The sequence below is a fragment of the Oncorhynchus tshawytscha genome, linkage group LG05 (genome assembly GCF_018296145.1).
Source record: "Oncorhynchus tshawytscha isolate Ot180627B linkage group LG05, Otsh_v2.0, whole genome shotgun sequence".
Lineage (NCBI taxonomy): Eukaryota > Metazoa > Chordata > Actinopteri > Salmoniformes > Salmonidae > Oncorhynchus > Oncorhynchus tshawytscha.
Genome location: NC_056433.1, coordinates 63,866,864 through 63,882,622, shown reverse-complemented (window position 1 = coordinate 63,882,622; position 15,759 = coordinate 63,866,864). Strand labels below are relative to the sequence as shown.

The window sequence follows — 15,759 nt, the reverse complement described above, 5'->3', positions numbered from 1 at the left end:
TTTTCAAATAAAATCTTATTGGTCATGTACACATATTTTGCAGATGTTATCGCAAGTGGGACGAAATGCTTTATGTTTCTAGCTCCAAAGGTGCAGTAATACATCATTCAAAGCAATACATACAAAACCAAAAAAGAAAAAGAAACACATTAAGACATTGTGGATAGTGTTCCACGCAATGGAAACATTTTTTATATGAAATTACCGTCTTACTTAAATCACTGGAGTTATTCAAACTCTATCGAATTGAGAAATAATCATTTGAAATCATGTCAGATTGACAAAAACTGTTACAGTGATGCTTGTACAAACTCAATCCCAGTAGCAGAGAAACACAGCAAGCAGAGGTAAGAGTAAATACAGATCTTTACTAAAAGTATTGACAGAAACAAGGCAATAGCACAAGAGTGCACTAAACAAAACATAAGACATAAGCAAGGATCCAGGCCAACAGAGGAACCGAAATAGCCAGGCAATCAGGTGAACAGAGAGGGCAATCAAACACAGGTGAAACCAATAAGGTAAACTGGAAACAAGGTAAGGCTGCCATCCAGCAGTAACCTAAGGAAACACACTCAAAATAAAACAGAAACTGTGACAAAAACGCATCCTATTCAATTGTTTATATATCCTACGTATGTTAAACATTTTTCACTGTGTCACTTATAGTCTGTTTGAGTTCACAATGCCAGGGGCACATCTTATCTTTCACCCAAATAAGAATTTGTTCTTAACTGACTTTTGGGTTCATGGAAGCTGCTTTCATTCTCCCACTGTTTGAAATGTCCTCATAGAAAGGAGGAAAAGAGAGTCACTTTCCTCCAAAGAAAAAGTGTGTAATGTTAAGATTTTTTTTTAAAGTATGCTTATTCCCAATTGGAATTTAGCCTCTGTGTAACCTCTCTAGGGTCAGAGGTCACCATAAAGCAGAACCTGCTTGGTATTCAGGCCCTTAGCTGTAATCCAGTCAGGGTTACTCTCAAGCAATTAAGATGTTCAAATGTATAGCCTACTTTGACCAGAGTGGTCTCAGCTCTGATTTAATGTTTTTACCAGGGGCCCGGAACACTTGGAGGATGAAAGTGCTTGTCTCCCCATACGGATATGTCTGTCTATTGTTTGTCTAATAAACCTTTATAGAATTTGTTCGCCTTAACCTTGTATACAGAATTTCCACACCTTGGGCAAATTCATGATTCCTGACCAGTGTAGCCTACTTTTTTTTAACACAGGTGTGCAAGTTTTGGGCTCACCAATAGGGGGATAGACTGAACTACAGACACATAATCTCATTTCATCAATCTAAATCAACGCCAGTACAATCAGCATATCAATATGATTTATGAGACAGGTATCGTGTTCAAAAGCACAGTTTTTGATGACTGGCGTGGCTTACTCCACACTTTTTCTGCGTCCCAGTAATGAGGTAATGTATAATGCTATTGATGTCATGCTACTTGTTTGGACAATACAACTGAGGGATCATTTACTATATAAAAGGATGTGATTTACTACATTTAGGTCAGTGCATCCCCAATCACAGAGACAAACAGACCCCGACCTGGACTCTCAAAGAAAAAATAGAAGAATCAATGATTAACGGTGGAGGGGAATAAATATGGATAAATAGGTTACATTATATATTGAGGGACACATTTTTCAATGGCATTACAAGATCTGTGTGGTTTCAAGGACTCTTTTCTCAACTCTAGATGGAATTTTCCAGCTTCACATCGCATGGCCCAGGAAGACACCTCCATGCTTTTTGGGAAGAGAACCAGAGATATATCAAGCAGGGGATTGTCGTGGAGTAACAGTGAGAGCCCACTGCATCTTTATATACCAGCTGCGGAATACCTCAGTGAAAGCCCGATACAGTTTGGCCAAATCAACCCCAACACTGCACCATACCATATCACCCCCCTTCACCAGGATTCAACCCTACCTTTCCTCTCTTTTCCTCCTGGCTTTCCTCCCTCCTCCTCTCCCTCTGTCCCTCTGCCTTTCCCCATGTCTCATGGCACCACCACCCTGGCCTTCATGTTCCAGGGGGGAGTGATAGCTGCAGCAGACACACGGTCCAGCTGCAATGGGCTGGTTGCCTGCCCAGCCTCGCAGAAGATCCTGCCTGTCCACTCCCACTTGGTGGGCACCACCTCGGGCACATCTGCCGACTGTGCCCTATGGAAGAGGATACTGGCTCGGGAGCTCCGGCTTTACCAGCTCCGCCATGGCAGAAGGCTGTCAACAGCTGGCGCTGCCAAGCTACTAGCCCACATGCTGCACCCGTTTAAGGGCACTGAGCTGTGTGTGGCAGCCACTCTGTGTGGTTGGGACGGAGGTGAGGTGGAGACATGTCCTCTTGAGCATGGCAGCAAAGGGGCGGATCAGCAAGAGAACAGATCAAAGATGGGGAATGAAACAGATGATCTGGCAAAGACATCAGAAAGTGACTCAATCTCTGAAGCAGAGGCACGGGGAAGGAATCCGTGCCTCTCACCAGCCATGAGTCGGCAGCACTGTTCTGCTGGAGGCAAACAGCTAGTGCTCTCTGGCCCCAGCTTGTACTACGTCTGCAGTGACGGGACTCGCCTGCAGGGAGCGCTGTTCTCTGTGGGCTCTGGCTCGCCCTATGCCTACTCTGTGCTGGACGGAGGGGTACGGTGGGGGCTGACGGTGGAGGAGGCCATCTCACTGGCCAGAGAGGCTGTGTACAGGGCCACACACAGGGATGCATACTCTGGGAACTGTGTGGATGTGTACCATATCACCTCACATGGGTGGACTCGGAGGGACAGAGAGGAATTGAGAGAGGAGTATTACAGAGAGAAGGAGAGAGAAAGAGTGAAGGTGAAGGAAAGGAGGGAGAAACAGGAAGGAGTGGAAGATGGGCAGAGCAGTGGTAGAAATAAGTGAAACTAAAGAAGGCAAAAGAGAGTTGGAAATAAAGGCTTAGAAGAAGAAAGAAAACAAGAAACTTGTAAGTGACCAATATCTGTACCCTACAGGGTTTTACTGAGATTGTTTGAAGACTGATGAATATTGATCCTTTTTGTAAACATCGGAGGTCATGTGTTAATTTATGTTCAAAACCAGAATTATGGACTAGATTATTCACATTGATTCTTGATAGAAATGTACTTGATGTGCTTGATTTAGAATTTAGTCTTAAACCACAATGACGTTGAATTAAAAACATATTTATTTCGGAGAATTGCCAAGACGTCTCTGGAGGCATTAATGCAAGATGTCTCTGGACTGCAGAAGGAAGGTGGGCCAAAACCTGGTCCTCAACCTGCATCTATCTTGTTTCCTGTGAATGGGACCCTGTCCACATGCTGGAGGCTCTGTGCCCCTCGGGAGATAAAATGGGCACGATCTGACAGTAGAAAGAAGTACTGTCACTGTTGGGTGCACCTGCATCTTATCAAAGGATATGTATGCATGGTTCCTTGGGGTACTATGGTTGAGACGTCCAAGACTTAACAGTCAGCAGCAGACAGGTCATCTCTGAAACTATCCATAAAAAGGACAAGGAGGACATTAACACCCTCAAATTCGCCAGTCCAAGAAGGTTGCGTGTCGATCCATAACCAGCAGATCTCTTGTCCATAGCTGGTATTGTCCTTATATTTGTCTTTGACAAAGTCTGGGTTTGCTTTGGTAGTTCTCTGTATTTTACTGTAGCTGTGGGTGGACTCCACCTTGTCTGTATAGCCATAAGAAACATGTACTCACACCTTTCCTCTTAATTTTACATTTTCAAAATTAAGCTCTTGGAAAGTTTCTTGTCTTTATAAAATAAAATAAAAATTTAGAAGCATAATTCAAATCTAAATCAAAATCAAATCAAATAGTTTTTGTCACATGCGCCGAATACAACACTGAACGTGAAATGCTTACTTACAAGACCTTAACCAACAATGCAGTTTTTAGAAAAATACCTAAAAAATTGCCATGGAAACAGAACACAATATAGCTTTTATGACATTATAAGAACTGTGATGTCATTCATTGTTTAGGTATGTTGAATGGGAGAATGGGGAGGTGGGATAGGTTAATAATAATAATAATTATATGAATTTATTACATTTCTATAGCGCTTTCATAGAATCTCAAAGTGCTTCAAGACCAAAAAAACAAACAAGCAATATATCATGACAGGTTAACCAAGGACAAAGATTTGTTGAGGTGGTAAAATCCATAAAATTATTTTTTAAGGTAAATCAATCATACTGTGTGTTCAGAGATCTTCAGTACAGTAAAACCACATGTAATTTCTCTCAACAAATAAGAAATATGTATCATGAAGCCTAATACTGCATTTTCATTATTGTGAACCATCATATTTTCATAAATATTTTTCTTTTTTATGTGTTAAACAAACTTCTACCAAATAATAACCCATAATGAACTTCTATAATATCGAAATACCCTTTTCCTCTCTGCCTATAGACGGGTTGGTTGTTTAGCAACAAAACCAGCTTGTGCGCAACTATGGGGCAAAACAGAGGGGGTTGGCTTAGATTGTTGACAACATATAAACTATATTTCGTCTCCAATGTTTATTGAACATTTTTAAATAAATGTGCACGATGAGCACTTGTTGTCTCTCAAATACATTGTTACAGTTATTGGTTAGCTAGCGAGCAAATTTTTTGCCATATTAGCATAGACTTGACATCAGTCAAAGCATCTCAAAACAAGACATGGTATCAAGAACGAGCCACCTACGATTACACACATGGCAGCTTCTTGACATTGTCAACAATTAAAATAATGTACATTACAATGATATACAGTGCCTTGCGAAAGTATTCGGCCCCCTTGAACTTTGCAACCTTTTGCCACATTTCAGGCTTCAAACATAAAGATATAAAACTGTATTTTTTTGTGAAGAATCAACAACAAGTGGGACACAATCATGAAATGGAACGACATTTATTGGATATTTCAAACTTTTTTAACAAATCAAAAACTGAAAAATTGGGCGTGCAAAATTATTCAGCCCCTTTACTTTCAGTGCAGCAAACTCTCTCCAGAAGTTCAGTGAGGATCTCTGAATGATCCAATGTTGACCTAAATGACTAATGATGATAAATACAATCCACCTGTGTGTAATCAAGTCTCCGTATAAATGCACCTGCACTGTGATAGTCTCAGAGGTCCGTTAAAAGCGCAGAGAGCATCATGAAGAACAAGGAACACACCAGGCAGGTCCGAGATACTGTTGTGAAGAAGTTTAAAGCCGGATTTGGATACAAAAAGATTTCCCAAGCTTTAAATATCCCAAGGAGCACTGTGCAAGCGATAATATTGAAATGGAAGGAGTATCAGACCACTGCAAATCTACCAAGACCTGGCCGTCCCTCTAAACTTTCAGCTCATACAAGGAGAAGACTGATCAGAGATGCAGCCAAGAGGCCCATGATCACTCTGGATGAACTGCAGAGATCTACAGCTGAGGTGGGAGACTCTGTCCATATCACAACAATCAGTCGTATATTGCACAAATCTGGCCTTTATGGAAGAGTGGCAAGAAGAAAGCCATTTCTTAAAGATATCCATAAAAGGTGTTGTTTAAAGTTTGCCACAAGCCACCTGGGAGATACACCAAACATGTGGAAGAAGGTGCTCTGGTCAGATGAAACCCAAATTGAACTTTTTGGCAACAATGCAAAACGTTATGTTTGGCGTAAAAGCAACACAGCTCATCACCCTGAACACACCATCCCCACTGTCAAACATGGTGGTGGCAGCATCATGGTTTGGGCCTGCTTTTCTTCAGCAGGGACAGGGAAGATGGTTAAAATTGATGGGAAGATGGATGGAGCCAAATACAGGACCATTCTGGAAGAAAACCTGATGGAGTCTGCAAAAGACCTGAGACTGGGACGGAGATTTGTCTTCCAACAAGACAATGATCCAAAACATAAAGCAAAATCTACAATGGAATGTTTCAAAAATAAACATATCCAGGTGTTAGAATGGCCAAGTCCAAGTCCAGACCTGAATCCAATCAAGAATCTGTGGAAAGAACTGAAAACTGCTGTTCACAAATGCTCTCCATCCAACCTCACTGAGCTCGAGCTGTTTTGCAAGGAGGAATGGGGAAAAAATTCAGTCTCTCGATGTGCAAAACTGATAGAGACATACCCCAAGCGACTTATAGCTGTAATCGCAGCAAAAGGTGGCGCTACAAAGTATTAACTTAAGGGGGCTGAATAATTTTGCACGCCCAATTTTTCAGTTTTTGATTTGTTAAAAAAGTTTGAAATATCCAATAAATGTCGTTCCACTTCATAATTGTATCCCACTTGTTGTTGATTCTTCACAAAAAAATACAGTTTTATATCTTTATGTTTGAAGCCTGAAATGTCGCAAAAGGTCGCAAAGTTCAAGGGGGCCGAATACTTTCGCAAGGCACTGTATTTTATTTTATGGGGACTGAATGCTGAGTTAAGGCTCCCAGGCTTGGAAGGACTTTGGGCCCAACAAGTGTCAGGAGTCTTTGAAGCATCCTCTGAAGCCCCCTCCTGCTGTTCAAAGACCATTCATTCATTTTCTACAAGAAATCTGCCTCCAGAAATAAAAGCTTCTCCCAAGTGGGTGGGACACCTACCCCTGTTGTCTACTGCACTGCTGCTTGGATTTCACCTGGTGATCTGTTCACCATCTGCCCTGGCCTGTCTCCCCCTGTCTGGTACAGGTACCTCCACCACACTCACCACTCTCTCCTGAGCGTTCGCTCGCCTCCAGCACACACACACTGTTGCTGTGAGTGACTGAATTTACAATGGTTAGCCCCAACTCGTTATATATTTGATTTTTTTCTTATGCATTTTGTTATTTTGCTATTTGCCTCATGATTCCTGCATACTTTGTTGACTACAAACTTTCTTTACCCAACCATGGGACAGATTATGTATGTTCCCACACTCGGGACTCTGACTCTCTATTGGTTACTCAGGCTTTTGGCCTCCCATCCTATTCTAACCACCTCTCGCTTTGTAATCATGTTACCTGATGAAATTGCTGTACAATATGATCTTGTTGCCATCTGACACACATTCAGATGTCATAAATCAGCACTGCAGAACTCTTCCTGTCCTGTGCCGTGCCTTGATTGTATTACTGTTGATCATATCTGGAAATGTGCATGTACACCCTGGCCCACCTACTGTTGATGATATCTGGAAATGTGCATGAACACCCTGGCCCACCTACTGTTGTTAGCCCCAATTCTCTTTGTGCTCTGATATCTGCTTCACTGATTTCTGCTCTCATAAAAGCCTGGGTTTTCTGCACGTTAACACTAGAAGCGTATTACCTAAAATGGATCAATTGAAAGTGTGGGTTCACAGCTCCAGTCCAGATGTGTTGGTCATTACTGAGACGTGGTTAAGGAAGAGTGTTTTGAATACTGATGTTAACCTTTCTGGTTATAACCTTTTTTGGTAAGACAGATCTTCCAAAGGTGGGGGAGTGGCAATCTTTACCAAGGATCAACTTCAGTGCTCAGTTGTCTCCACCAAGTCTCTCCCCAAACAATTTGATTTGTTGGTTTTAAGCATTAAACTTTCAAATAGCTCTTTGTTGACTGTTGCTGGATGCTATCGTCCTCCATCAGCACCGGCCTGTACCCTACCTGCCCTAAGCTCTCTCCTGGCCCCTTACACTAAATCCGAATTTATCATGCTAGGTGACCTAACCATGGGACAAGCTTAAACCACCTGACCAAGTCCTAAAGCAATGGGACTCCCTAAATCTTTCTCAGATTATTAACAATCCCACAAGGTATGACTCCAAACACCCAGAAAAGGCTACTCTCCTTGATGTTATCCTCACAAATAATCCTGATAGGTATCAGTCTGGTGTTTTCTGTAATGATCTTAGTGATCACTGTTTTATAGCCTGTGTTCATAACGGCTGCTCAGTGAAACAACATGTCCTGATTTGTCATAGAAGCTTGCTAAAAAACTTTAATGAGCAAGCCTTCCTTCATGAACTGGCCTCTGTAAAATGGTATAGAATCAGCTTGATCGCCTCTTTCCAAGACACTTGGACCTTCTTTTTTAATATTTCAGTGGTATTGTTAAAAAACACGCCCCCATAAAGAAAATTAGAATAAAAAACAGGTTCAGCCCCTGGTTCAACCGTGATCTTGCAGAGTTACTCCACCTCAAGAATTGCATTTGGTGAAAGGCTCGGCACACACATACTCAGGCTGACTGGCTATTGTTCAGGCAAATGAGAAATAAGTGCACTCAGGCTATCCGGAAGGCCAAAGTTAGTTACTTTAAGAAGCAGTTCTCTCTCTGTGTGTCTAACCCCAAGAAGTTCTGGAAAACAGCTAAAGATTTGGAGAATAAACCCTCCTCCTGACAGCTGCCCATGTCCCTTAATGTTGATGATGTGGTTGTTACTGACAAGAAGCACAAGGCTGAGCGCTTTAATCACCACTTCATTAAGTCAGGATTCCTATTTGACTCAGCCATGCCTCCTTGCCTGTACAACATTTCCTCATCTCCCACCCTTTCCAGTGCGACTATCCCTGATGCTTCTCACTCTTTTCCCCCTGCCCACCTACAAAGTTTCTCCCTGCTGGCAGGCACTGAGTCCGAGGTGCTAAAGGAGCTCCTTAAACTTGACCCCAAAAAACATCTGGGTCAGATGGTTTAGACCCTTTCTTCTATAAGGTTGCTGCCCCTATCATCGCCAAGCCTATCTACAAACGTGTTAACTTGTCTCTCCTTTCTGGGGAGGTTCCCATTGCTTGGAAAGCAGCCACAGTTAAGCTGATCCTAACTGTTATAGGCCTATTTCTATGTTGTCCTGTTTATCAAAAGTGTTGGAAAAACTTGTCAATAATCAACTGACTGGCTTTCTTGATGTCTATAGTATTCTCTCGGGTATGCAATCTTGTTTCCGCTCAGGTTATGGATGTGTCACTGCAACCTTAAAGGTCCTCAATGATGTCACCATTGCCCTTGATTCTAAGCAATATTGTCCTGCTATTTTTATTGACTTGGCCAACGCTTTTGATTGCTATGTTGTTATCTTAGGCATCTATATGGTGTTGTGATGTTTCTCTTGTTGTGATGTGTGCTTTGTCCTATATTTATATTGTATTTATTTTTTATTTTGTATCCTGCAGGAGGCCTTTTGGTAGGCCATCATTGTAAATAAGACTTTGTTCTTAACTGACTTGCCTAGTTAAATAAAGGTTAAATAAAGTGTCGCATTTAAAACAACTTGGAACTCGGAAAAATACGAAGTCAAATCATGACATCGGTGATCCGTTCCGGTCGAAAAGTGGAGCTCCAGAAAGAGGTCTAAGTTCCCGAGTTGAAATTCAGAGTTGGGTGACCGTTCAAATCGATTTTTTCCATTCGGAGCTCGATTTTTCAGAATTCCCAGTTGTTTTGAACGCACGGAATTCAGAGATTTCCGAGTTCCCAGTGATTTTGAACGAGGCATTATTTATAAATAATCTTGAGAAAACCCCGAACGATGTTCAAAACAGTGACGTATTTCCTTTTTCAAAATTGCTTCGATAACAACAGAAGCCCTACCCTATCGTCATCATCATCATCATCCATAGTTCAAAGATGGCGCTTGCTAGTGTGTTGCAGAGTGAGTCAGTAGATTTTTCCAACTATGGTCGCCAGCGTCATGGCTTCGCCAGTGGTTTGTATGAAGCAGAGTTGGGTTTGGAGTCTGTTGGAGGAGATCGACTCTCTTTCGCTCTGAGCACCTCGTGCTCTAACGGAGATGGACCAGATAGAAAGATTGAATTCCTTCATGGCACAACCACATTAGCCTTCAAAGTAAGTATGCTAAGCTAATTTTCTTGGTAGCTAGCTAGCTAATATGCTTGCGAACGGTGGCTAACGACATAGCCAACTTTAGTTAGTTAAAGAATAGTTCGCCAACAGTTTGCACGATAGTTAGCTAGCTTGTATCATCAATGAATTAACTGTAACGCTAACGCTGTGAAACGCCATTGTCGCAGTTTAAGAGAAGTTCATCACGCGTCCACGTACATTTTGTTTTCTAGACCTAGCTAACATTAGTTAGATCTTTAGTTGAGCCATGTATTGCTGAATATGAAATAGCTAACTACTGCGTTCCAATGCAAAAACATTAACTTACTGAACCAACGTGAGGTGCATCCCATAAGCAATTCTCACCTGTGACAGCTAACACTTCCAGGTCACCTGTGTACCTACATCAAGTGACCTATAACCCCATGTGAAAGGGCCCCCAGTAACATCCTTAGACAGACAACACAAACAACATATTGAATGAGAACATAATCAGACTAAAATGGCTCCTCCATGGCCATTTTAGTTCTCGATAGGCTACTTGTTTAAACAATTACATCTGAAATAATCAAGGCTAACCATTGTCTTCTGCCTCATATCCATTCTCCCTAGTTCCAGCATGGTGTCATTGTGGCTGTGGACTCCAGAGCCACAGCTGGCTCCTACATCGCCTCCCAGACAGTGAAGAAGGTAATAGAGATCAACCCCTACCTGCTGGGCACCATGGCTGGAGGTGCAGCTGACTGCAGTTTCTGGGAGCGTTTGCTGGCCCGCCAGTGCCGCGTCTACGAGCTCCGCAACAAGGAACGCATCTCAGTGGCAGCCGCCTCAAAACTGCTGGCCAACATGGTGTACCAGTACAAAGGCATGGGCCTTAGCATGGGAACCATGGTATGTGGCTGGGACAAGACTGGACCAGGTATGGATATGATATGAACTGTGTGTGTCAGGCTTCACTGTTCTAGCTTAATAGCAGTATAGCCTCCCTCACTGTCGATGTCCTCTTACTGGGCTCAAACAAGTGATCCTCTGCTTCGCAAACGTGCTAGCCAGTTGCGCCACCAAAAAGTAAGCCATTCGGCAACATGAGTGGAGACATTTGAAGCTGTGGAGTGAGATTACAGTACGATCTTATCTCTGTTACACGTGCACCAACTGACATCATAGTCTAAGCTGGATAGGGATAATAGAATGGGTTAGCCTATATATCACACAAGATCAGCCCTGATAAATCTAGGGCTAGGTTCATCAGGATGGAAGATGTAAAGGGATTTTCCGATTGAGCCAACGCACAATTTCTGTCAAACATCTTTAAATTTCAATCACAATATAATGCGGATATTCCATGGTCTGGATGGAATCTAGACCCAAACCTCTATCAGATCTTGCAGTCTTAGACTGTAACATTGGACAACTAGGGATCTGAATTTGAATTACACACGTGAGCCACAAACTCAGCAAAAAAAGAAACGTCCTCACTGTCAACTGTTTATTTTCAGCAAACTTAACATATTTGTATGGATATAAGATTCAACAACTGAGACACAAACTGAAGAAGTTCCACAGACATGTGACTAACAGTAATTGAATAATGTGTCCCTGAACAAAGGCGGGTCAAAATAAAAAGTCCGTATCTGGTGTGGCCACCAGCTGCATTAAGTACTGCAATGCATCTCCTCATGGACTGCACCAGATTTGCCAGTTCTTGCTGTGAGATGTTACCCCACTCGTCCACCAAGGCACCTGAAAGTTCCCAGACATTTCTGGTGGGAATGGCCCTCACCCTCCGATCCAACAAGTCCCGGACGTCCTCAATGGGATTAAGATCCGGGCTCTTCGCTGGCCATGGCAGAACACTGACATTCCTGTTTTGCAGGAAATCACGCACAGAACGAGCAGTGTGGCTGGTGGCATTGTCATGCTGGAGGTTCATGTCAGGATGAGCCTGCAGGAAGGGTACCACATGAGGGAGGAGGATGTCTTCCCTGTAACTCGCAGTGTTGAGATTGCCTGCAATGACAACAAGCTCCGTCCGATGACGCTGTGACACACCACCCCAGACCATGATGGACCCTACACCTCCAAATCAGTCCTGCTCCAGAGTACAGGCCTCGGTGTAACGCTCATTCCTTTGACGATAAATGCAAATCCAACCATCACCCCTGAGACACAACCGCGACTCGTCAGTGAAGAGCACTTTTTGCCAGTCCTGTCTGGTCCAGCGATGGTGGTTTTGTGCCAATAAGTGACGTTGTTGCCGGTGATGTCTGGTGAGGACCTGCCTTACAACAGGCCTGTCTTGTTTTGCACGCTTTGTACAAAATAATAAAAAGCAGTACTACAGGATATTTCTTAACGCAGCTCTTTATTAGCTAGTTATAACTTGCATGTCTACGTATCTCCATCCATGATCAACTGCCCATGACCTAACCATCTGGGTGGGGTTAACCAATCATAGCACAGTATGATACGGCGGTAAAATGCATCCATTTATAATTCAGTATGTTTACACATATCAATATTACATCCCCCTTAAAAAAAATGTTTACATATTTTAAGTGTTTCTTTTGAAAACATACCTTGAGTTCAAACTACAGAGCAAGTAACCATTTATATTGCCTACTACACCAACTGAATCAACAGACTGAACAATGATCCAACATACTGTTACTTTTCAAACAAGCGACTCTCAGCAACTCCGCTTTCGCAGTAGAAATTACATCTTAACATTTCAAACAAATACAATGCCAAAGCATTAAGTGAACTTTCAATAACAAGTTTACAGTCTGGAACTCTTTTAGGGCAGCGATCCGCCTACACCCTTTGACATTTCACAGGTCTAGGACAGCTCTGGGCTTGACCTCCCTGACCTTGTGCGATATGATGCTGAGCATGCTTCTGTGTCAGTCAACAGCTCTTGTGGTGTTGCAGGTAAGTATGGTGTATGTTGTGCTGTGTGTGTGTGTTTAGTCCATCACATTCTCTTTCAGGGGAACAGTTCATCTCCTCGGTGTGTTGTTCTTTTGTGTTCAGTAGGTGACGACGATTGCGGCGGTACACCGCTCCTTCTGCGGTGCGGGCGTGATATGAACGTTCAGTGTCAGCTGGCTGGATGACGACTGCTGTCTTCCAGAAGCCATGCTAACTGACTCTCCGTCGATCAGTGGTGGCAGTGGTCTAGCTGACCTGTCGTAGTATCGCTTTTGTTGTCTGTGCACGTTTTTCATGCATTTCCTTGTAGCTGACGACCTCAGGTTGCAGTTGGTGCTGGGAAGGGTTGAGCGAAGTCTATGGCTCATCAACAGCTGGGCCGGTGATTTGAAGTTGTCAACTGGAGTGTTGTGGTATTCAAGGAGACTGATATAGGGGTCTCGTCCATGAGTGATTTAGCAATCTGCACAGATTTTTCAGCAAGGCCTTTACTTTGAGGGTAATGTGGGCTTCTGGTGACATGAGTAAACTCCCATGCTTTTGTGAAGGATTCAAACTCATTTGATTTGTAACAGGGCCCATTGTCAGATATTAAAGTCTCTATAATACCATGCCTGGCAAAGGCTGCTTTCAGCTTGTGTATCACGGCTGCATATGTGGTGCTGTGAAGCTTGTCGAGTTCGAAGTATCTGCTGTAGTAGTCCACTGTTACGATGCAGTCCTCGTTGTTCCAGGTGAACAGATCGGTTGCCACGACCTGCCAGGGTCGGTCTGGGATACAGTGAGGTAACATTGGCTCTTTGGTGTTTGAGGGGTGTCGTTCAAGACATATGGCGTATTTACCAACAATGTCCTCTATTTGTTTGCACATTCCGGGCCAAAACAAAATGTCCTGTGCTCTCTGTTTGCACTTTTCCACACCCATGTGTCCAGCATGGATCTTTTTCAAAATCTCTGAGACTGGTAGGAATAATGATTTTTCTCATTTGATATTTATTCCGTTGATCTGTGATAGTTCATCACGATGGTTCCAGAATTCTGAGACGCTCTGAGGGCATTTTCTCCTCTCCTCAGGCAGATGCAGCTCAGTCACAAACTGTTCAAAAGACTTGCTAGCTCCCTGTACTTTCTCATGGAATTTGTACCTAGCGAAAATCGTATTGGTCTTCGGCACAACACATGCTTCAAATCGATCGTAGTATGTTTTCAGTACCTTTTGATTCAGCCACGGTAAGTGTCCATGTGTTGTAAATATCTCTCCCTGTTTCACCGATCCAGAGGAGCAGGTAGCTGCACTTTTCCTCTTCTCCTCTTTCCTTCAGAGGACCCGTGAACATTAGCTCCACATGCTGTTTGTACTTACGCCATGCATCGGGTACGTTTGTAGACTCCCAGTCCATTCGAGGTGAAGGAACTCAATCTTTTAAGACCTTTTACTCTGACACCATGTCTTGTTTTGCACGCATGTGTAAACATACTGAATTATAATTGGATGCATTTTACCGCCGTATCATACTGTGCTATGATTGGTTAAGACCACCCAGATGGTTAGGTCATGGGCAGTTGATCATGGTTGGAGATACGTGGACATGCAAGTTATAGCTAGCTAATAAAGAGCTACTTTAGGAAATATCCTGTAGTACTGCATTTTATTATAATTCAGTATGTTTACACATATGAATATTACAAGGCCTACTAGCCCTCGGTCCAGCCTCAGCCTATTGAGGACAGTCTGAGCACTTATGGCGGGATTGTGCGTTCCTGGTGTAACTCGGGCAGTTGTTGCCATCCTGTACCTGTCCCGCAGATGTGATGTTCGGATGTACCAATCCTGTGCAGGTGTTACACGTGGTCTGTCAGAGTCAGTAGAAAGGCCTCTTTAGTGTCCTAAGTTTTCATATCTGACCTTAATTGCCTACCGTCTGTAAACTGTTAGTGTCTTAAGGACCGTTCCACAGGTGCATGTTCATTAATTGTTTATGGTTTATTGAACAAGCCTGGGAAACAGTGTTTAGACCCTTTACAATGAAGATCTGTGAAGCTATTTAAAAATATAAAAAAATTACATAATCTTTGAAAGACAGGGTCCTGAAAAAGGGACATTTTTTTGCTGAGTTTACATATTGCAGTAGCGTAAATGTCATATCTCCCATGATTTTATAAATGTATGGCACATCCTTCCCCTTAGGGAGGGAAAGCTCCTATTAAAGTGCACTAAAGACAAAAATCCAAAAAGGGAAACACACCGTCCTATCACCTCAGACCACAGTACAGCAGCCGTCATTTATTTTTTTTTCCCAACGATTCTACATGTTCAATCTCTTCCATTCGGCGACACCAACAGGTGATTTACTGCACATGGCTAACGTTCGCAAATATTAACATTTCACTTTCTCCCCCTTCCAGGTCTCTACTACGTCGACTCTGAGGGGAACCGTGTGTGTGGGGACCTGTTTGCAGTGGGCTCTGGCTCCATGTACGCATATGGCATCGTGGACAGCGGTCTGAAGCAGAAGGACCTGACAGTGGAGGAGGCCTGTGATCTGGGTCGCAGGGCTATCTATCAGGCCACATACCGTGATGCCTACAGTGGAGGACAGGTCAACCTCTACCACGTCCACAGTGAGGGCTGGACCAGAGTGTCCCAGTCAGATGTCCTAATGCTGCACCAACAGTACCAGGCAGAGAAGGCATAGAGAGGAGTTGGTTAATGTATGGTGAGAGAAGGGCAGGGGTTAATAGAATGTATTGGAGGGTAGATGATATGTGACAGCCTTGGGGACCATTCAATCAAAAAATAATGGTGTTTACACACATCCAAACTTGGCACAGGATCTGGATGACTGAAAATGACCTTTAAAGATATTTGTAACCTGGTTGTCACTACATTTTCCATGCTCTGCCAGGGATAAAGGGGTGTTGCTATGTAGTGGTGTTGCTGACTTTTATGTTTTATTTTGACTGCTCTAACATTTTTAATAAATGTTCTCATTCATTCTCA

At 43.0% G+C, this 15,759-nt stretch overlaps 2 protein-coding genes across 2 annotated transcripts; both read left to right on the top strand.

Annotated features, from left to right (window-relative positions):
• The first annotated feature begins 2,010 nt into the window (after positions 1–2,010).
• On the top strand, positions 2,011–3,265 carry LOC112251589 (proteasome subunit beta type-11-like). The gene is made up of 2 exons (XM_042322744.1): positions 2,011–2,341; positions 2,546–3,265. The coding sequence occupies exons 1-2, from the start codon at positions 2,011–2,013 to the stop codon at positions 2,914–2,916; spliced, it is 702 nt and encodes a 233-aa protein (XP_042178678.1). The 3' UTR covers positions 2,917–3,265.
• Positions 3,266–9,553: 6,288 nt separating this feature from the next.
• On the top strand, positions 9,554–15,759 carry LOC112251100 (proteasome subunit beta type-5). Its single transcript, XM_024421801.2, has 3 exons — positions 9,554–9,830; positions 10,440–10,746; positions 15,165–15,759. The coding sequence occupies exons 1-3, from the start codon at positions 9,612–9,614 to the stop codon at positions 15,452–15,454; spliced, it is 816 nt and encodes a 271-aa protein (XP_024277569.1). The 5' UTR covers positions 9,554–9,611; the 3' UTR covers positions 15,455–15,759.